The sequence below is a fragment of the Mustela nivalis genome, assembly GCF_964662115.1.
Source record: "Mustela nivalis genome assembly, chromosome: 1".
NCBI lineage: Eukaryota > Metazoa > Chordata > Mammalia > Carnivora > Mustelidae > Mustela > Mustela nivalis.
In genome coordinates this window covers 157,144,041-157,167,018 of record NC_139020.1, presented here as the reverse complement: position 1 = coordinate 157,167,018, position 22,978 = coordinate 157,144,041, and the positions used below count along the sequence as shown (strand labels likewise).

General features: G+C 39.0%; 1 protein-coding gene across 2 annotated transcripts; it reads left to right on the top strand.

Annotated features, from left to right (window-relative positions):
• Positions 1-3,742: 3,742 nt before the first annotated feature.
• ZNF35 (zinc finger protein 35) lies at positions 3,743-18,550 on the top strand. Of its 2 annotated transcripts, none has more exons than XM_082746344.1 (4): positions 3,743-4,042; positions 6,018-6,333; positions 7,318-7,462; positions 12,681-18,550. In XM_082746344.1, the coding sequence occupies exons 2-4, from the start codon at positions 6,142-6,144 to the stop codon at positions 13,925-13,927; spliced, it is 1,584 nt and encodes a 527-aa protein (XP_082602470.1). In that variant the 5' UTR covers positions 3,743-4,042; positions 6,018-6,141; the 3' UTR covers positions 13,928-18,550. The 2 variants fall into 2 exon arrangements, with proteins under 2 accessions (XP_082602470.1, XP_082602471.1); XM_082746345.1 differs by having other exon boundaries at positions 6,015-6,333.
• Positions 18,551-22,978: the final 4,428 nt, after the last annotated feature.

The window sequence follows — 22,978 nt, the reverse complement described above, 5'->3', positions numbered from 1 at the left end:
CGGTGTATATTGTACATTTTTAAAATAGCATCACTGCTACAAAAAGTCTCTGTTGACTGTATGATCAAGGCATGTCAGACATGGAGTTGAGTGGGCAAGAGTCTGCAGATTGAGGACAACTTAAGAGTATTAGATTTGGAATTAGAAGACTGAGGTTTAGGTCCTGGTTCTTTCTCTTACTAGCTATGTAATGTTGTTAAGTCAGCCTCTAGGCCTCAGTATCTCTGTCAGTCAAATGTTGACCTACCTCAGTGGGTTTGAGGATTAAGTGAAAATCTGTTTGTGAACAAACTTTGTGAAATAATTTAGTTGTCGATGAAGTTGAGTAAAAGAGGTATGGTCAAAATCTAGAACATGGTACAATGTAATGTTTGCTCATCATGTCAATATTAGGGCTCTGGGAACTTCAAAAATATTCATATTTATAGTAAGAGGAAGTATGGTAAATAGCCAACTTTATATTTAGTAGTCTAAGAAGACTTTTTAAAAAATAGTTTTCAGAATTTTGATGGGATTAATGGATAATATGCCTATTGTGTTTTGATGGTGAAATACTGGCTTTTATGGAAAAACATTATTATGTCCATCTGTTAACACTGATGCCAAGGAATACTATTTTTCAACCTTCAAATTTGAAACCTGGCAGATATAGAATGTCAAAATGGAAGGACAGTCCTATGTTGCTTTCTTTGTTTATAGGGAAAAATCCTCAACTCCAACCTCTGAGTTAATGATTTCTGCCATTTCATTCTCAATTCTAATGTACATTTCACCATTGCTGACATATGAAAGCTTGTTACTCAAAGATTCTGTTCCAGTACTCAACTTACTACGTAAGTTTCACACAGAATCAATTCCTTAAAGCTCTGATTAAATCAATTAAGAATCCACCCTCTGGTCAGGCCCATTACTGCCTGTGAACAAATCATTCATTCAGTCTTTTCTCTTTTGTACATTTGTAGATTTAATTCACCTTATATTCTTGAGTGGCTAGTTTTATATTGTAATTCTCAAAACTCCCAGTTCTGTAGCTGGACTATAAATACCTTAATATCCACATTGTGTTTCTAATAGTTGCATTCAGCTGATGTGTTGATAAATGTTACCAATTCAGCCCGAGTTCCTTGAGGGCTTCCTTGAAGCATTCCTTAATGAATGCTTCTTCATTAGACTGAAAGGTAAACGAGTGAAAAATGGGAGGGCCCAAAGATTTAAAGTCTTAAAACCTAGGTAAAAGTGAGCTTCTGCTACTTTCCTTGGGCAAATGTGTTTATTATTTGGAGCCTTGATTTCCTCATCTGTATAACAGGGAGTAGAATACCTACCTCACAAGGTTCTTACGAGGTAATGTATATGGAGATGCTTTGTATCTCTGCTATAGAAGAATCACTACAGATTATGTAATTACAAAGGGAAAGATGTACTCTTAACAGAGAAACTGGCATTCACCTCTTACCCATCACTAAGATCAAGACCACCTACATTATGTGCCTCTTCATGTGATGGAATAAGCCAAAAGTGTAACCTGAATTTATTAAGCTTCTTAGACCTAATTGCTAGTTAACAGGAAATACAGGAAGCAGACAAACAAGATAAATGACACAAGAAACAAATTTAGAACAGGGTATATTGTATAAGAAAACTGCACTGATTCTTCAAAAATATGATGAAAAAGGAAGAGGTGATAATTGTTGAAGCTGGATGAATATTGGGAGTTCATTGTACTGATCTCTGCTTTTACATATGTATTAAAATTTCCAGAATGAAAGGTAGGAGAAGTGGGGGTGAGAGGTTATTTTTTAAAAGATGTTAAAGAACTATAAGACGCTAAGTGCCAGAGATAGACTCACACAAATGCTCAATTGATTTTTAACAAAGGTACAATAGTAATTCGGTAGAAGAGGGATATCTTTTCCCACAAAGGCTGCTGGTGGAATTTGATATCCGTAGACCTATATCATCCATCCATTTATCCATCCATAGTCAGGATCTAGGAGTAATCAAAGAACTCTTAGACTGACATCAAAGGCAGGTGCCATAAAAGGAAAAATGATAAGTTGGACCTCATCACAATTAAAATAATTTGCTCTGAAAAAATTTTTTTAAGAGTGATAAGATGTTACAGATTTGGGGAAATATTTGTAAATCATATATATATCCAACAGGACTTGTATCTAGACTATATAAAGAAATCTCAGAACTCAACAATGATAGATTCATTCAATTAAAAAATGGGCAAAATACATGTAAAAACATTTCTCCAAAATCATTAGCCAGTAGAGAAATACAAGTTAAAAATGACTGCACCCCAACAGAATAGCTTTAAAAAAAGAAAAACATACATAGCGTTATTAAATCTTGGCAAGGACACAGAGAAACGGGGTCTTGTTTGTTGCTGAGGATGTTAGATGATACACTCTGGAAAACAGTTTGGCAGTTGCTTGCAAAACCGAACATGCACTATGATATGACCCAGTTTGTGTACTCCTGAGCATTGACCCCCCAGAGAAATGAAAACTTAACTCAGATGTAACACATGTACATCACTGTTCATAGCAGTTTTATTTCTAATAGTCAAAATCTGTAAGTAACACAAATACTTCAACAAGGGGCCAAAACTTCCTTTTTTGGTAGATTTTATTTATTTGTAAATAAATAAATAAAATAAGAGACACAGCGAGAGAGGGAGCACAAGCAGGGGAGTGGGAGTGGGATAACCAGGCTTCCAGCTGAGCAGGCGGCTGGATGCGAGGCTTCATCCCAGGACCCCCAGATCATGACCTGAGCTGAGGCAGCCACTTAATTGAGCCACCCAGGCGCCCCTTCAGAACAGTATTCTATTTATACCATGAATACTTACTACTCTGTAATAAAATGGAATGACCCATTGCTGCAATGACAAGTGAATTTAAAGAAAATTATGCTGAGTTTGAAAAAAAAAATCCAATCTCTAAAGGTTGTATTCTGTATGATTCTATTTATATAATATAAAATGACAAAACTATATAGAGGTAAAAGATTAGTGGTTGCCAGAGGCTGGGGATGGTGGGAGGGAATAGGAGGGAGAGAGAGGGGTAGCACTTAGGAAGGTCTTTGTAATGTTGGAACAGTAGTGTATCTTGATTGTGGTAGTGATTACACAAATACACGTGGTAAAATGATGTAGAAGTCTACACAAACATTGTACCGGTGTCAATTTCTTGATTTTATATTAATAATTACTTAAGTTGTGCTTGTTGAGGGAAACTGGGGGAAGGGTATTATCTTTCTAACTTCCTGGGTGTCTTTGAAAGGTAAAACAAGACTTTAAAAAAGCCATAACCAAATGCACTGTGTGAAACCGATTTGAAAGCAAAATGATGAAATACACATTTTAGGATAGTTGGGGAGATTTGAATATGACTGGATATTAGATGATATTAGGAAATTGTTAATTTTCTTACCATTATGTAATGGTGGTGGTATAACGTTTGGAGAATAATATTATTAAAGGATGCATTTTGGTGTTTGGAATGAAGTGGTTTGATGCTTACAACTTTCAAAATATTTTTCAGTATATATATATAGAGAGAAGGAAAACGTAGCCACATGTTGAGTCCAGATACAGGATACAGGTATTCGTGGTACCATTCTTTCAACTTTTCTGTACCGTTTGTATTTCAAAATAAAACGTTTGAGGCAAAATTATCAGAGTTTTCAGAGACAAATGCTTTCTGGCTTCAGGCTCCTGCGTATGCGCCTCGCGTAAGCACTGCCGAGTGGGGATATACCCTTCGCTGAAGCTCAGGGTCACAATACACCTGCACCCTCCCTAACACTTGCTCCCATCCCTGGTCCGAGGCTGTATTGGACACCCACCGAGAAGACAGCACCTCCGAGATTCCTAGAGAGGCCGGCCTGGCGACTTGGGAAGCCGGAAGCCCGTCTCGAGGCACTTCCTGTCCGGTCATTGTTCTCGCGCCGCCAGGCGTAGTTCGTTGGATCCTGCCAGCCTTTTGCTACAAAGGCCGCGAGCTCCGGTCGTCTCTCTTCCGTGAACACGGTCAGTGGGGTTGGCCGGGGTGGGCACGGACGTCGCAGGTGCGGGAGAGGCCATCCCGGGGGCGGACTGCGGCGACCTCCCTTCGGGGACCCAGGGTTGTCTGTCCCTAGGGCGGCTCCGCGTCCCACCACTTTAGGAACACGGCTGCCGCCTGCTGGGGGTCTGGACACGGACAGCACCAGGGGCCAGGCTCGCCACGGAAACAGGGCTGTTTGAGGTATGAAGGCGGGGGGAGGAGGTGGGTTGCCACATCTGGAAATAGGGAAAAGACGCTGAAAGGGAAGCCCTTGATAGGGGACTGCTATCTGGTGTGGAGGCGATGGGAGTTTAGTCAGCGGCCGCGTAAGAGTGCTCGAAGGAGGCATTCCCCCTGTAAGCAGGTGAGATGAGTGTGAAGGGCCTCATACATGGTAGAATATACTAGTCATGGAAAGAATAAGCCTCCAGGATTGAGAATTGTTCCAGGAGTGAAAGTATTATTGCCTTATGTAAGAAATTCCGTGTGTCCGGTAAATTTCCAGTAAGTTAACATAGGAGAAAGCATGGGATTACTTCAATAATAGCAAAAGTGAACTTAATAAAATTTGGCACACCCCCCCCCCCAATAAAACTGAAGGGGAATAGAAAAATTTTAATTTCTTCATTGTAAAGTAAACTAGTAAACTCGTTTTATTCACCGATTAAACAACAAAAACAACAAAGGTCTGCTGGCTTGGCTCTGATACAAGGGTGTTGGTGGTGTGATTTGGTGTGATCCTTTTAGAAAGCAATTTAGCACTGTATATCAACCATGAAATCCTTAAACTAGTAATCGCTCTGTCCTGAAGGTATAATTCAGCAGAAGAAAAAAGTTTGCACAGAAAAAAATTTAACATTGTTAAGATTATAAACTGGAAACAATCAAAACTCCTTTCACTAAAGTAATGGCTCATAAATAGGGTTGGTTAAGTTATAATATAGCTGTAATTCAGAATACTATGCCAGAATGAGGTAGTTCTGCATGTAATTAAACTGAAAGATCTATATAAGACTGTGGAATAGAATGCAAAATATAGAAATTGAGTTTAAATGCAGAAAAATGCACGAGTGTGATCTAATCTCTGGGGGAAAATAAGCAGTATATGTAAAGGTATACATTATCTGAATGGAAATGGAGAGAAAACATTGATGATTGATAACTACAGTTTGTATGTGTGTAGGGCATGTATTTACTTACACATATTTCTTGATCCTTTTTGGATGAGAATGACAAATTAGGAGAATTAATACTATAGATTATTGTATAGCTACTAAAAATAACCATGAAGAATGGTAATATAAAGCTTCTTCTTCTTCTTTTTTTTTTTTAATCTTAAGAGTAATATGAGGCATTTGGAAGAAATGGAAAAAGTAAACATCAAACAAGAAGGAGTTCAAACTACCTGTAAATAAACACAGGCACCTAGAGATGACCACCCCTAAATGGTGTCCCTACTCTCAGTCTTTTTCTTGAGATTCTTTAGTTTATGCTATTGTGTATTTTAAAAAAACAAAAGAAAACCAAAAAATCATGGTGATAATTGTGAAAATATATATCCCCATAGTTAAAAACAAAAAGTTTAAGAATTCATAGTTGTCAGTGGTTTAAAGTTTTCTCTTAAAAGAAATATCTTAGATTCAGTGCTCCAGCTTTTTGAGGGTGGAGTAGGGCTGATATTTCTTAGTCATTTTCTGTATTTTTCAAGTTTTACAATAAAAATACATTAACTGTATAATCAGGAAAAAATCAACAAACATTATATAAAGCTGTTTGTAATGTGATTACTGTGGGAATAAATTACATGTTTGCGGTTGAACTCTCTCCATCCTATGAGTCAGACTAGAGCTGACTCTTGCTGTAGTGACTGCTGCCTAAGCACTGGTGAGTTGGCCAGTAGGCTTAACGGTACCCAGAGAAACCTCTGCTTGATACTAATGTTTTCTGGTTTTTCAGTAGACAGCCTTCATCTTGGCCCTGGGAAGAAATTCGGAAAGAAGTTTTTGAAACTTAAAGATTAGATGGGGCTTGACCTCTGCTGGGCAGTCCCCAGCTTTAAGAGTTCCTGTCCTGAGCAAAGAAGATGAGTGCACAACCAAGAGAGGCCATGGCCTTAGCTCCCTGGGGCTCATTGACAGTGAAAAAGGAGGAGGAAGAGGAAGAAAACTTCATGGGTCAGGCATCCAGCCAACAAGTACACTCTGAGAACATAAAAATCTGGGCTTCTGGGGAAGGTCCTCAGACAGGCCTTGATATATCAGAACAGGAGAAAAAGGTAAATAGTGGTCTGGGAGGAGAGTGGGAGGAGAGACCTGAAGACCTCAAGTGGTTTCAGAGGGGACTATGTCCCTCTGCTTCCACATCTGGAGCATTATTTCCTGGCTAGGTCTCTGGCCTTTAGGCCTTTGGAATATAATAGAAACAGTTTTTTCTGATTGATGGGACATTTAGTGCTTTCTGTAAACTAGTGGTTCTCAAACCTTGCTACACAGAATTAATTGGGGAGATTTTTAGAAAATTGTGAAGCTCATGCCATACTTGATTCCAATTAAATGAGAATCTTGCTGTGCGACTCAGACATCTGTGTTTTTTAAAAACTCTTCAGGTGACACTCCAGTCAGAATCTGATAGCTCTAACTTATGCTTCTTAAAATTTAATATGATTTAATATCTCAAATTTTAATCACCAGGAGGTCTAGTTAAAATGCAGATTCTGACTGATTCAGAAGGTCTGGGTTAAGATTCTGTACTTTTCACAGATTCCCAGGTGATGGTGATCTGTGAGTTGCATTTCATGTAGCGAGGCTATACACTGTACTGTGTTCTGTAATGTTTTCAAACATTGCTCCTTACCATCACTAGCCGGAAATCTCTTTCCCAAAGATCATAATCTTGCTTCTCTGATCTTTAGACCTCAGAAAACTCTACCCTGGAAAACCTCCTCATATGCTCTTTTCATGTATTCTCTGGCAAGCTAGTTTTGGATGCAAGAGTGGGCAATGCAGTGAAATCAAAGTGATAGAGAAGAACATTGCAGGCTTGATTCTCTGACTCATGCTGGGGATCAGAGAAGACCCTGACTTTATTTTCCTTTATTTTTGTTCGTTTGTTTGTTTTTGTTTTCAAGTTAAAAATCTTTTTAAAAATGTGTTTTTTATGGTCTCCAGGAATAGGTACTTATGTTTCATCTTCAGAACTAATCAGAGCACCTCCCACTGACAATCCCCTCATAAACTGACCTATGCTTTCTTGTCTTTAGGGTCCAAACTTGTTTTGGGACATGGCTGTCATCCTGAAAGCAACACAGGAAGCACCTGCTACCTCAGCCATTGGCAGCTACTCATTACCAGGGACTCTGGCCAAGAGTGAGATACTGGAGACTCATGGGATCATGACCTCTCTAGGTAAGGCTCAACCCCCGGATTCATAATCTGACCACTTGGGTTTCTCAAAAATCTATTCAGAGATTGGTGGTCTGGTCTCCTAACTTAAGAAGCATGGAGTATTGAGGTATACTATCAGGGAGAGCTGGATAGAGGAATGCCAAAAGATGCATATGCATTTGTCACAGGAGTTGACTTATTTTGCACACAGTCTTAAGACATCAGACAAACACAGGTGGACTCCAAATTCTCCTTTAATCACATTTAATGATTAGCAAGTTTTAGATCTATTTACACACGGAGACGCATCCTCTTCATATGCTTCGTGTTTATCATTGGTTGGTGCTAGCTAAGATAGGAATCGTCAGTTTTTGTGGTGATTTTGAAGAAATATCCTGGAAATGTTCTGTTTTTATAAATCTTCATGCAGATTCCAGAGGATTTTGAGCAGGTGTGTCAGCTTTGCTGATGCTCAAAGCTAGGTCTTCATGGATGGTACAAATGGCTGGCTTATTACCTGGTTCTGTCTCTAAGCTAGGACTCAGGATATGTCTGGCTGGCAATGACAGAAGCTTACCTATGGAGGAGTGATGTGTAACTGTGGGTCAAGAATATGGTATCCATGGGTCCTGTGTTGTAGAAGTAATCTCTGGATGACTGCCAAGGCCCTTCTGGCACTCACATTCAATAAATCTACCTGGTACAGAGCTACACCTGAATATTTTGAACCCACTCTGCTCTTTAACCCATTCCTCAAACTGACCACTTTCTTTTTTTTTTTTATTGCCAAAAGCTTTTATTTTATTTTATTTTTTCTTTTTATTTTATTTTATTTTTGTTTTTTTTAATTTTTTATTTTTTATAAACATATATTTTTATCCCCAGGGGTACAGGTCTGTGAATCTCCAGGTTTACACACTTCACAGCACTCACCAAAGCACATACCCTCCCCAATGTCCATAACCCCACCCCCCTTCTCCCAACCCCCCTCCCCCCAACAACCCTCAGTTTGTTTTGTGAGATTAAGAGTCACTTATGGTTTGTCTCCCTCCCAATCCCATCTTGTTTCATTGATTCTTCTCTTACCCACTTAAGCCCCCATGTTGCATCACCACTTCCTCGTATCAGGGAGATCATATGATAGTTGTCTTTCTCTGCTTGACTTATTTCGCTAAGCATGATACGCTCTAGTTCCATCCATGTTGAAACTGACCACTTTCTTAAGTCAGTATTGTGTAGAAGGTTAGGATTATTACTTTTCATTTTCTTGTCTCTTCTTTAATCATTCCCCCTGTCAGCAGCTTCTGTTGCCTACTTTCTGCTGTCTATTCCATTCTCTCTGGTACATTTTGTGTATTATCACTTCTTTTCTGTTTACTTGCTTTGGTGGTCATTCACTGTGTTAACTCTAGCACTGACACCCATCCCCCAGTCACTGTTTTCCTTCTTTGCCTCCTACCTCAAGACGCTGTTCCAAGTCAAAATTTACCTTTCTGTGTGCTGCCAGCTGCTTGCATAGCAGCAGGTAACAGCAGTGACAAGAGCTCTAGGAATTAAGAGAAAGATCTGAATGCAGTTGCTGCCCTGCGTTTGATAATTCTGTGACCTTGAACAAGTTCTTTCTCTCTCAACGTCCATTTCCTGTCAGTTGGAGTGTATTCATTCAGTAAAACAGGATTTTGCGGGGGCCTGCTTGCTATGTGTTGGGTAGTGTGATAGATGAATAAGGGTGAATAAAACAGTCATGTCTTTTTTTTTTTTTTTTTTTTTTAAGCTCTCACACGGTGAAGGAAAATAGTTTCATCTTGATGATAAAATGTATAATACACATGAATACGTTTTGGAAATTTTGATGTGTTACTGGTGGTTAACATTTGAAAGAGTTTTATCTGCGGTTTCCTATGTGTTAATTACAATTGAATTTATTAAAGTTTTGCATTTAAAACCAAGTTTTTAAACATTTAAACATAATTTATTTTTATTCTACTTATATACCTAGAAAAATTTTTATAAAAATGAGAATATTTGTACTTTTTCTTTGATTCATGTTTCGTTAACCTCAGGTTTTACAGTTTTTTAAAACTTTTTAAAGCATTTTGTTCTACCTACATATCAATTTCTTTATATAAAAATTTCCTCATTTTCATTCTCAAATAAAAATATATAAAATGTATTAAGTTTCAAATTTAAGATACAATTCTTTAAAACATTTCAAACACCTAAGTAGGCAGACTTCCTAATCTTATGTATAAAATCTTGATAAACACATGGCTTTTGTAAATCTAATTAATGACTTACAAATTTAGTAAATTAAATTACCTTTCCTATTGTATAATACATTCACCAGGTAAGATGGCAGACTTGAATGGCATTTCAGATCTCTTTTTAAAGAAATGAAAGGAAAGAATTGATTTCAAAAGTTATTACTTTGCCTATCCTGTAGTTGATTATAAGTACATTTTTAGTTTATTTCTTTACTAGGGTTACAATAATCCTTCAAGATCCAAAAAAGGAAAAATACCATCTCAAAATAAGTGAGAGGTATAGATTCTACACTATTGGCTAATTAATAACCCAAGGGGATTTGAGCTTGAGTACACAGAATGAGCCTTCTTTCCTTTTCTTATACCCTGGGCATTGTCCAAGATCCTCGCTCTTCATCCCTGTGATGCAACTGTTAAATAACCAATACATGGAGACCTTTGTAGGCCACAGTTGTACCTGCTTCTGTAATAATTTTGACAGAGAGCATGATGCAAATAAAAGGAATTGTTTCTCTTATTGGTTCTAATTGGTCTATAATTCCCACCAGTCTTCTCTTTCATGTCTTTCTAGTGTTCTCAATCTCAAGGTAAAACAGGTAGGAATGAGGTCAGGGGATGGAACTGAGGTCATAGACTGAAGAATTCTTGGACTTTGCTCTTGTTGGAGAGAAGCTTGATGGGGGATGGGTTAAGTGATGATACGGGGCTAAAGGAAAGAAGAAGGAAATGAAAAAGAGTGTGGGGGGGATGTTAGAAACAAGAAAAATTAGGTGAGATGTATGGGGAAAAGAGAAGTAGAGAACATAAAAGAGAAGAAAGTAATGAGCAAAAGAAAAGTAGAAGACACATGAAACAATTACAAGGAAAAAATCGGAATATTTCACACACACTAATTTTTAAAATAAAAACCAAGAGAGGAGAAATGAAGAGGCAGTAGGGGAAAGAGATAGTGGGGAAAAAAATAAGAAAGAAGATATGGAGACAGATAGTGACTCTACTTAAGGTGGTGAGCATGGAATGTATGTATGGAATTTTTGAATTAATATGTTGTACACTTGAAACTAACCTAAGACTGTATGTTAATTATACTTCAGTTAAAAAAATAAGGGAAAAAAATGAGGTAAGGGCAGTTAAACTACAGGGAGAAAAATAGAATAGATGTGAGAAAGATACCAGAAGAGTAGGAATAGAAATAACTGGAAAAATAGTAGCATTTTAGTATTTGTTGTTGGCACATTCAGTGCTCTGCTATATGCAGCCCTCAGGTATTGTATTGCCTTTTTCTAGCATCACCCATCTTTATCTGAATGATTGTGATGGGAGTGTCATGTAACTGTTGTCATAACCAGGCATAGTGGGCTGTTTCCCTGCCTGCCCTTGATACTTTGTATCCTGAAATCCCTCTGACTCACTCATCTCCTAGGTTGGAGAATTGCCTGGTCTGTGCTGGTGGGATGTTTTGTAGATGCTAGATTCTCCCCTCTACAGCTGCTGCACAGCTTTCCTGCTTTTAAGCTGACATCAGTAGAAACATCTCCCCTCTGGAGGCTTGCCTCCCACTGCTGATTGCCCTTGTTTCTTCTGATCTGGGTAGTGCTCTTGAGCTTGGTATAATTCAAATACTGTTGAAAGGTTTATTCTTCTAACACTAGGCTCCGGGGTGCACATTCTTAGATCAAGGGTAGTAGGGGTAGAGAGGAGACAAACGTAAAGAATTATGATGTTACTGACTGCAGGCCCCCTTTTCTGACACCATTAGGGTACTGAGGCAATGTAGAACAGTCAGACACTGGTCAAGAGTTTTAAAATTTAGGATGTTTTGGTGTTTTCATGATATTGGCATAATGGAGCAGGCTGTATAATGTCTCAAACTTAGAAAGATTAGCTTTTCTTGACACAAAGTGAAGCTGCTAGCTCAGCACAAGGGTTCATCTATTTACTCTGTTCACATTCTTTAGTCTCTTCTAGGGTTGCCGTCAATCACCATAACAACTCCTATGCCCTAAGGTTCATCTTTGCTCCTGGGCCCTGACATATGGACCCATAGCGCAGCTCAAAGTCACTGCAGACCCTCACAGAGCCACATTCTATGCTTCAAGGCTATTCTCAGTCATTGCTATAGACTAACTCAGTTAATGTTTTCAGGGTTTATGGGATAGATATTGTCCGTACTTTGGAGATGAGGAAACGGGCACAGAGAAGTAAATTACTAACCCAAAGTCATGCAGCTGGTAAGTGGCAGAGCAGGTATTTGAAACCAAGCAGTCTGGCTCCACAATCCATGTTCTTTTTTTTTCTTTCTTTTTTTTTAAGATTTTATTTATTTATTTGAGAGAGAGGCAGTGAGAGCAGGAGAGGCCTTTGACCTGAGCCAAAGGCCGTTGCTTAACCAACTGAGCCACCCAGGCACCCCGCAATCCCCATTCTTAACCTCTGTGCTGCATAGTCTTTCAGTGTTTCAGGTCTCTTAGCTGTTCTGGTCCTTTTGGCATGCAGTGTGACCCTTTGTGTCCATTCTTATTCCTTCTTTGATATCCAGCTTCCTCATACACAAAAGTCTTGGTTGCATAGATCTTCATTTCCGGGGATGGAATGTCCCTAATTAACTGGTTGGTTGTAAGCAAATCCACACTAAGTGGCTAAGGTAAGGAAGCAAGCCTGGATAGAGATTGGTGTCCTTCATAACTGGTCTTACTTGTAAGATTCCTCATCATACAATCAGGAGAGCTGTCTGAAGATGGCTTTCCTGGCATGAGGCAGTAGGTTGGATGTCTGCCGAAAGTGCTGGAAAGACCGTGAATCATTGGATTCTGCTGTGGGTGTGGGAGAGAGAGGTGATGTGGGGGGAATTCTTTCTTTTGACATTTTATGTACACTGAAGTCAGGTACTTCCTGGTATTTATCACTTGATGATGCTGTTCTTTTTCTTGGCCAGAATGTCAGCTGACATTTGTACTTTCTACTTATTGTTTCAGGTGCTGAAACCAAGAACCCACAGTTATTGGTTCCAAAAACTGAGATATGTGATGAAGCAGAAAAACCATTCATAAAGTCAGGAAGAATCCAGAAAGTTAATCCTCAAGGACCTGAGTTAGGAGAAGCCTGTGAAAAAGGGAACATGTTAAAGAGGCAGAGAATTAAGAGGGAAAAGAAAGATTTCAGACATGTGACAGTGAAGGACTGTCATGTACCTGAAAGCTTCAAAGTAGAGGAAGATCAGAAATGTCAGAAATCTGGGGAAAGATACAGTCTTAGTTGTAGCTCTTTAAAAAATCAGAAGAGCCAGCCTGGACAGAAACCTTTTACTTGTAGTGTGTGTGGGAAAGGCTTTAGTCAGAGTGCAAACCTCGTGGTGCATCAGCGAATCCACACAGGGGAGAAGCCCTTCGAATGTCATGAGTGTGGGAAAGCCTTCATTCAGAGTGCAAACCTTGTTGTGCATCAGCGAATCCATACTGGACAGAAACCATATGTTTGTTCAAAATGTGGGAAAGCCTTCACTCAGAGTTCAAATCTGACCGTACATCAAAAAATCCACTCCTTAGAAAAAACCTTTAAGTGCAGTGAATGTGAAAAAGCCTTCAGTTATAGCTCACAACTTGCTCGGCACCAGAAAGTTCACATTACAGAAAAATGCTATGAATGTAATGAGTGTGGGAAAACATTTACTCGGAGCTCAAACCTCATTGTCCACCAGAGGATCCACACTGGGGAGAAGCCCTTTGCCTGTAATGATTGTGGCAAAGCCTTCACCCAGAGTGCAAATCTTATTGTACATCAACGAAGCCATACTGGTGAAAAGCCATATGAGTGTAAAGAGTGTGGAAAAGCCTTTAGTTGTTTTTCACACCTTATTGTGCACCAGAGAATTCACACTGCAGAGAAACCTTATGATTGCAGTGAGTGTGGAAAAGCCTTTAGTCAGCTGTCTTGCCTTATTGTGCATCAGAGGATTCACAGTGGAGATCTTCCTTATGTGTGTAATGAGTGTGGGAAGGCCTTCACGTGTAGCTCATACCTGCTTATTCATCAGAGAATTCATAATGGGGAAAAACCTTACACATGCAATGAGTGTGGCAAGGCCTTCCGGCAGAGGTCAAGCCTCACTGTGCACCAGAGAACCCACACTGGGGAGAAGCCCTATGAGTGTGCCAAGTGTGGTGCAGCTTTCATTTCTAACTCACACCTCATGCGACACCACAGAACCCATCTTGTTGAGTAATAAGTACTTGTTACTCCAGGCATTGATCATAATCCACTACACCCTAATTGGACACGTCTTTGCTGTTTTGTTCCTCTTAAAAAATGAGACCCACCATGTTCTTAAAAGTAACAGTATTCAAGAATGTATCACAGAAGCATTTCAGAGGCTGACAAAAAACATGGAAGCTAAGCCCCTAAAGGCAAGGACTCCTTTTTTAACTGTGCCAGCATTGGTCATGTTTGAAACGGAACGTGGCTTTCTTAGAAATGGGTCATACAACCCTAAGTGATAAAGATCCTATTTGAGGAAAGGTATTTTAACTTAATCTTGTTTTTTAAAACTCTTAGTTTCTTGAGCAACGGTCAGGTTATTGCTATAGGGCTGTGTGGTGGGATTCTGAACTTTGAATCTTGTATTCTAGTATTTTGGGTTAGGAAGCAGTGATTAGTTAAGGAGACTGCATGGGGTAGCAATTCAACAACTCACCTGTGAACATTTATAAGCTTTCCATTCCTTAGGCAATTGAAACATTAAAAGAAAACCAAAACATTAACTATCTATTGCTCCTAAAATGGATAGACGTAGGAAACAGCTGTTTCTCTTAATTGTGTATACCTCATGAACCTTATTATGGTAAAGCTCTAGGGACATCTCATGAGTCTTCCATTCTGCCGTCTATGTGGCCAAGCACTTGAGGATTGATGGAGAAAAAATACGGGGCCCGCAAATACTGCCAGGCAGTATTCATTTGCTAACATCAACAACTCTCCCAAGTGACCCTGACTTCATTGCATTCCATCATAGTGAGATACCTCTAATAGTCCCCTACCCAGATGGAGGAGTCAAAGAATAAAGCTTGCAGAGAGGCATGCCCATATTACCTATGCTCGTTCTTCTCAGAACCAGCCAAGGGTCTCAGTTTGAGTGTCATTCTCACTTTTTGGCTGGTCTTCAGAAGAAATAATGGAGTCCTAATTTTGAGAGGACCAAACAGGGAAATACAGGAAGAGGGAGGAGGCAGAGTGGGACTCCTAAGGTCCTTACTTTTTTGAGAAGTTCAAAGGTATTGGAATGTGAAAACTTAGAAAGATGAAGAAACTGGCTAAGGTAAGATAAACTTTTGTTACCATTGAGCCTTTATTCCTGGAAAAAAATGATTTATAAAACTATGCAATAGGTAGAGCTATATAATATTGCCTTGTATTTAATATAGAACTTAATTCTTTGTTTATATACCTTCATGTATAGAATCAAAGTCCCCCAATTCTTCTCTTACACTTTCACATAGATCCTTAGAACACTGAAAGAAGTGTTTGCCCCATTTAACTGAAAGTGGTCAAACAACAAAGAACAGCCTACATTCAAATCCAGGATTTAAATCCGGGTTCTCTGTTCTCCTGTGCTGTGTCTAACCACCTGTAATTCCCACTCAGATCTGCCGAGAGCCTAGAAAGGTATATGGTCTCTTTCAGGTGAGGAAGCTGAGGTGACAGATTTTCGGATGTGCCTTAGGCAGTGTGACTAGTAAGCAGCAAATCTGAGACTGAAATTTGAGTCTCCCCAAGTTCTGGGTCTGCCTCTTCACCCTGCTGGGCAAAAGCATATAAAAAAGCCCTACCTGGTAATAAGCTATCTGGTGCAACTCTCATGTAGAAGTCCCACCATTGGGACTCTTGTTGGCGCATTTGTTTTATATTTTACAGAGCACTTTCATGTACAGACGGCATAAACAAGAAAGCATATTTCCTCTTTCTCCCCTTCAACCATGGTCTTTCATTCAAGCATGTGCATCACTGTTTGCACTCTAAAATCATACAGACAATTCTAAGAAATTAATAGGATTCAAAAGAGAATCAAAAAGTCTCATGCATTCGCTGACCTTGAAGGTAACTGTTCCTGTCCCCCACCTGGGAGTGGAGAGATCCAAAGATAATACCATGTATCTGCTGAGAAACGAGCTTGGGTTCCCCCCCCCCCCCAATGCAGGATTAGGAAGCCCAGAAGAGAGGGAGAGCAGGTCTGAAGATTGGGAATAAATCTGTGACATGGACCTGTCAAAAGACCAAAAGTGCACTTTCCTGAAAGATACCAACCAGGTTAGGATCCTTAGGACAGCTAAATTGTTTTAGCTTTATATTGTATGTTCATCCTCCTATTTGAATGCTTGTCATGGATGATTGTGATTTCCTAGCTAAAGATTGTTGTTCATAGGCAGTTCAAAAAGGCCATGCAGGTGATTGTGATGTAAAGCTAGATTTGGGCATCACTGACCCAGCCTTGTAGTGTAACAGTGGTATTCACTTGACTACATGTTAAAATCACCTAGTATACTTAAAAAAAATTTTTTTTTCATTCTCAGGGTCAAGTTTTTGTTTGTTTGTTTTTTCCCCCTCAATTCTGGAGGGGAACCCAGTGTATAACCAAGACAAGGGACACTTCAGTCGAATCAGTTCTGCAGGCCACAAATGCATGTGATCAAAGGTGGAGTGGGGAAGCTCTAGTATAAAGATGTAGATGTGCAGAGTGCTTTGTGTGGTTTCAGCAAAACAGGATGCTGCTAACAACCTTGGCTGCATTGGATGTCCTGTACCTTGGCTGTAAGGATTGTGTGCCCTAACTTTATATTTGTATTTTAGGTGAATATACCAAATATATATATGAGCAAACCAAGTTTTACACAACATACTTTCATATTCCCCATTCAACAAAATTACTTTTTACATTTCTACTGTATTTCATTTCCAGGTCTTTATTTCCACAAACCTGCACCCAGGTTCAGGACCTCCAGTCCTACACAAATCATGTGAGCCTAGTGGATTACCAGGCCAGATCCTTCCTTACTCAGCTAACAAATCTTACTTCCAATTTATTTCTAGCCCTCAAAAAAGCCCTCCTTTTTTGGTGGTTTTGGGTAGATGAGAAGTGACTACTCTTAGTTGTCACTGTTGGCTTAGGTTTTCCTTTTCCTAGAAGTCAACTCCTTTCTCCCTTGGCTGTTATTTCTAGAAGCGAGTTGGGAACTCAAGCCCTGTTAAGTTACCAAGAGCTATCAGAGCCAGGACAATTGATGGGTATTAAGAGTAGAGCCAAGAAGTCTCAAGTGGGTGCAACAGTTGTGTATTAAGGGGAGCACAGTGATGTCAAAGTGATAAAATCTTGTACTTTGGGGGGCATGGGAGAGGATCATCATTGACCTACATACACTCACACCCCTCAACTGCCCATGGATTCCTCCAAGCTCAGGACCAAGTTTTTGGGCAAAGCTAATCTATGTTCTGGGTCCCTTCCCTTCCTTGCCTAGGCAATCTGGTGTCTTTTCACATCTGTCACTTTGCTTGCTCCTCCATCTAGTGTTCTCAATCTTTCTGGGCTCACAGCCCCTTTGAGGATCTAATGGAAGTTGTAAAGCCTCTTCCAAAGAAATGCGGATAGTACATTCAGTATTTTGTTCATTTGTGGGAGCATATTGTTTCACTGAGGCCAGTTCTTGAATTCTCTAGGGCCTAAAGTCACACCTGGGGATTGTACTACATAATTGCCAGAGGCATTTAAAAAAAAAAAATGAGGTCTAGAAGCTCTGGATGTTCCCCCAAAACAACCTTTTATATCTTGCTTTTCCTGGATTCCCTCCTTAAACAAATTACAGCATTATCCAGCACCCAAACTGGAAATCCAGGATGTATTTCTGGCTTTCTGTGTATCATTCTTTAGCTACAACAGTACTTTTCACTCTGTGGCAAACATGGTGCTAATTCCTGGAGTCCAGAAGCAAACAAGGCCTACCAAATCCTTCTGATGTTTCATAGGAAGCCTCTCTGGACCTTTTAACATGATTTACTAAGGTCTTCACAGTTTCTTTCCAACCTTATCTTTCTACTTTCCATGTACTTTTTACTGTAGACTGGAGGCATGGGCTTGCTTTTCTCTGTGTCTTTGATCACACTGTTTCCGGTGCTTATTACCACCACCTCTTATCCACCCCCCTGTCTACTGAGCCTAGCTTTAGATTTCTTTTAAGATTTGATTCCAGTCTCAACTTTGGGAGCCCTCTGACTGCCATTTAGCAAGTATATATTTAGAAGTATGGAAGAGCATATGGTAGGTATCTACTTTATGCTTTAAAGTGAAAAAAATGAATTAATAATTGTGTATATAGTACAGTTCTCATATAATGTTTCATATACTCTATACTGTTAAAACATAGCAGATAAGTTATATGAAGGAAATATAAGAAAATGTAAGTGGTTAAATGACATTCACAGCCATACAGATAGATGGTAAACTACAGAACTTAGGCTCAAACCCAATCCCATAGATTATAGAATTATGGGTGATTAAAAGTCATTTTTTAAGTAATTTTCACATTATCTATAAGGAACAAGAATTTTATAATCAGGAAGAGAATAAATTATTATATTTACATATTTGGTTTTATTGTTTAACTATAAACAGTATTTTAAATCTGTATTTTAAGATGTGGGCTATACCCTGCCATTTCTTCTTCCCTTTCCACCTCTCTGCCTCTGCAATGTAAAGTCTGATTCTTGAACTCTATTCTGTAACCATAGTTAGTCCTTTATGCTTTGTTTATTGACTTGTTCTAAAAATTGAAAATAAACAGCATGGATGTTATTATGACCATATAAATATTGCAGATCTAAGTAGCTTGCTGTGACTACACACACACACACACACACACACACTGCATTTTGTTTTTACTGTAGTTTTTAGTTGTCTTTCTTTTCCCCTTGTACTGATGGCTTTTAGCATACTCTGAGTGATTTTCAGATTCTCCATTCAATTAGGTACTCTGTTGAATCCTCTTTTTTTCTCTTCAAGAGATCTCTAGCTTCCTGCAGTGTTCTGTCCTTGACATTTTCCTGCCCACTGTTCCATTGTTCTATGGAATTTCATTGTGTCCTGAATTGTACATGTTTCTCTTTTTTCATTAACTCCATCATTTCACTGCAGCATACCTTCAAGTCACTTGTCAAGAAAGAGTATATGAAAGACAAAATTATTGAGGACTTATATATCAAAAACATCTTTCTCTGTCCTCAATGGTGGTTGGTACTTTGGTTCTGAAATTTTACCTTGAAAAATTTCCCCAGAACTTGTAGATGCCTGGTTCCCATCTGATTTTTTTAAAAATTTTATATATTTATTTGTCAGAGAGAGCACAGACAGGGAGCAGCAGGCAGAGGGAGAAGAAGCACGCTCCCAGCTGAGCAAGGAGCCTGATGTGGGACTTGATCCCAGGACTCTGGAATCATGACCTGAGCTGAAGGTAGCCATGTAACCAACTGAGTCCCTCCAGTCTGATTCTTATTTCTTTTACAGTAAATACTACTTGCATTACTGTGATCCGTTCCCAAACCCCCATGCCTGGAAGCTTTTAAAGTCACCTCTTTATTCTTGGTGCACTCGATTCCCCAGTATACTCAGTGGAATTTTTCAATCTAGTGACCCAAGTTACTTTTATTCTTGGAAATTTTCTTGTGTTATGTGATAATTCCCTCTTCAATTTTTTCCCCTGTTTTTACTCTTTCTGAAATTCCTGTCAATCAAATGTTGAAGCTTGTGGATTGATTCTCAACTGTTTTCTGTGTTATTACCATATTCTTGTTTTGTTCTATTTTCAGGGAGAATACCTTCACTATTTCTCAACCTGTTTAATGAATTTCTGATTTTGGCAATAATTTCTAAAAAGCCTCTCCCCCCCGTTTGTTCCCTTTTTATAGTATACTATTCTCATTTTAGAGATACCTTTTCTTAAAGGTTTCTCTGTTACCTGATATCTCACCCCTTCATGGCCTTGCCCCTGAGTCCTTTTTTTTTTTTTTTTCTCTTTGATTACTCTCATTGGAGACTTTCCTTGAATATTTTGTGATTCTTACTGACAGATACAAATAAATCTCTGTGTATGTATCAAAAGTCCAATTGAGATCTCTGGGGGAGTGGGATTTCCTCAGTTAAGAGGCATCCTTCTAGAGTACTTGGTATGGAGCAAACTCCCTGGAAACCTCCAATGCCAGAATGCTGTGATCTTTTGTGTGGGGCTCATATGCTTCTTTAGCCGGAAATCCTCTGCTGTTTTAATCTGGGGTTTGGATGACATAATGCTTCTTAAGGAGTGGGAGAGAAGAAAATCAAGTGTTATTATAGACTTTTGATTAATGCACTTATTTTTAGCCTCACTTTTCCCTCCCACCCTTAATATACCTGGGGTTTCCAACTGCCAAGTTGCTTTGGGATTTGGCAGGGTATGTCAGTGCATTTTTCCATCCTATAGAGATTTGTTCTCCTCATCACATTATTATTTATACATTTTAAGTCATTATAATTCATTATCATTTTAAGGGAAGTTAAAACATTTTTTAAAATGTTGATATGCTTGGATATAGTACTACCACCTAGCTATCCTAAAAATGAATATTTTGCCAGTGTTACTGTTTTACAAAAAAAAGAAGAACAAGAACAAGAACGAAGAAAGCAACCCAAGTGATTAGTGATAGGAGAATGATTAAATTATAATATGCTTGAATATTATGCAGCCACTAAAATAATAATTTAAAGGATATTTAGTAATATAAAATATCCCCAATATTAAATGCTAAGTACAAAATTAAATGGTGGGTTCAGATAGCCCAGTTTTCTTAAATATGCAAGCATAGAAAAAACTAAAGACAGCAATACATGGCATGGTTAATGATTAAATTTTGCTGCTTTATATTTTCTTTCTTTTTTTTTTTAAGATTTATTTATTTGACAGAGATCACAAGTAGGCAGAGGGACAGGCAGAGAGAGAGAGGAGGAAGCAGGCTCCCCGCTGAGCAGAGAGCCTGACTCGAGGCTCGATCCCAAGACCCTGGGATCATGACCTGAGCCAAAGGCAGAGGCTTTAACCCACTGAGCCACCCAGGCGCCCCATGTGTATTTTCTACAATATACCTCAATTACTTTTATGATCAGGAGGAGAAAAGCTAATAAAAAAAAAAAAAAGCAAGATCATGGTCATACAGAGTGATGAGAAAATTTCGGGGAGTTTGGTAGTTGAGATGCAGAATAAGAAATGGGAATAAAGAGACCAGTTACCAAGGACCTAATGGTGGACAGAGTTCATTCAGGGAATATGTATAACCACACTGATTGTGACATATAGTTGTGGCTGGAGTGTGGAGGCTAGGGTGGTGAGGGGAGAAAAGAGTCCTGGAGACCATACAGATAGCTTTTGTCAGACTACAAGGAAGATTCTGACTCAGGCGGTGTTGGGGCCAGAATAAAAGGCACAGATGGAATGAGCAGGCCTTTGAGGCATGAAAGATCAAGTAGCAAATCCCTAAGCCGGAAGTCAGCCTCCACACTCTGGTGAAACATGACTTGTGACCTATCATTTCTGGCCCAGGCCTGAGAAGCCCTGGCTTCCTTGTGACTCTCTGGGGCCACCCTTTGTTCACAGTGGGAAATGCATTTGCAATTTCAATCAAAATACCAAAAAATAACTACTCTTTATCAACTTACCCTGCAAGGGGTAAGTTGCCCCTGTAGGGCAGGGGTTTGGGAGAAGCAACTTAAGTCCTAGTAGTAGCAAGGTTGTAACCACCCCATTATTGAGGGATTTCTGTGTGGGAGGCTAAATGCCAAATATTCTTTATTTGATTTAGTTCTCACGTGAGGAGGGGATTTCTTTTTATAATCCCTACTTTCAAGAGTGTTGTTCACAGTCAATGTTAGAATAACTCTGGGCCAAAGCCTTTGCCCCTTTCTTCCAGGCTACTTTCTCAATGTCCCTCCAAAGACCCTTCTCATCAAAATTTACAAAAGGAAATGACAGAGAGTAAGTAAGTTCCTTCTAGCCTAGAGCACTCCAGGTTAGGAATACTCTGGAAATAACTGTTGGAAATTTCTTGATCTTCCAGAGAGAGTCCTTGCATTTACAGTCTTCTGTATCTCCCTTTAAACACACTCATAAACTGGAGCTTAGGATATGGACTGTCTACACCTTGTTTTGTTTTTAATTTAGTGTGTCTTGGAGATGGTTCTATATTAGCCTATAAAATCTACGTCATTCTTTCTTTTTTCTTTGCTGTGTGATAGTGAATTGTATGGATGTACCATGATTCATGTAGCATATCCTGTTGGTAGAGCACATAGGTTCTTTTCTATTTTTTGTTTTACAAACAATGCCATGCTGAATAATCTGGCACACCATCTTGTGTGTGTGACTTTGCAGGGTAAGTTGATAAAGGGTAGTTATTTCTGGTATTTTGATTGAAATTGCAAATGCATTTCCCAGTATGTGTGTAAAAATTCCCATTTCCATGAATCTTCTCTAAAACTATTGTGTTTTGGTCTGGCAAGTAAAAACTTCTCTCATGCTTTATTTTGTGTTCAGTTATGAGTGAAACTGGATATCGTGTCAGGTATTTACAAAGTCTTGTGTTTCTTTTTTCTGTCATTTGCTTGTTCATGCTCTTTAGAAGTTTTTTGTTGAGTTGTTGATCCTTGTAAGAATTGGTTTGTATGAGTACAGCATCCTTTCTTGATTAAAACTTCATAAGTGTAGGGATATACATACCTCAGTATCATAAAAGCCATCTGTGAAAAACCCACAGTGAGTATCATTCTCAATGGAGAAAAACAGAGCATTTCCCCTAAGGTCAGGAACACAGCAGGGATGTCCACTCATCACTCTGTTCAACATAGTACTAGAAGTCCTAGCCTCAGCATCACACAACAAAAAGAAAGAAAAAGACATCCAGATCACCAAAGAAGTAGTAAAACTCTCACTCTTTGCAGATAATACGATTATCTACAAACCAAAACCAAAAGACTCTACCCCAAAATTGCTGGAATTCATACAGGAATTCAGAAAAGTGGCAGGATATAAAATTAATGCACAGAAATCAGTGCATTTCTCTACCAACAATGACAGGAGAAAGAGAAATTAAAGAATTAATCCCATTTGCGATTGCATCCAAAATCACAAGATGCCTAGGAATAAATCTAACCAAAGAGCAAAAGATCTGTACTCAGAAAACTAGAGAAAAGTCATGAAAGAAATTGGGA

What these genes read in the sequence shown, in the direction of transcription:
- ZNF35 (XM_082746344.1), top strand. Translation starts at nt 6,142, where the DNA reads ATGAGTGCACAACCAAGAGAGGCCATGGCCTTAGCTCCCTGGGGCTCA. An exon ending in TATCAGAACAGGAGAAAAAG is followed by an intron (nt 6,334 to 7,317) that starts GTAAATAGTGGT and finishes TCTTGTCTTTAG; the next exon opens with GGTCCAAACTTGTTTTGGGA. An exon ending in TGGGATCATGACCTCTCTAG is followed by an intron (nt 7,463 to 12,680) that starts GTAAGGCTCAAC and finishes TTATTGTTTCAG; the next exon opens with GTGCTGAAACCAAGAACCCA.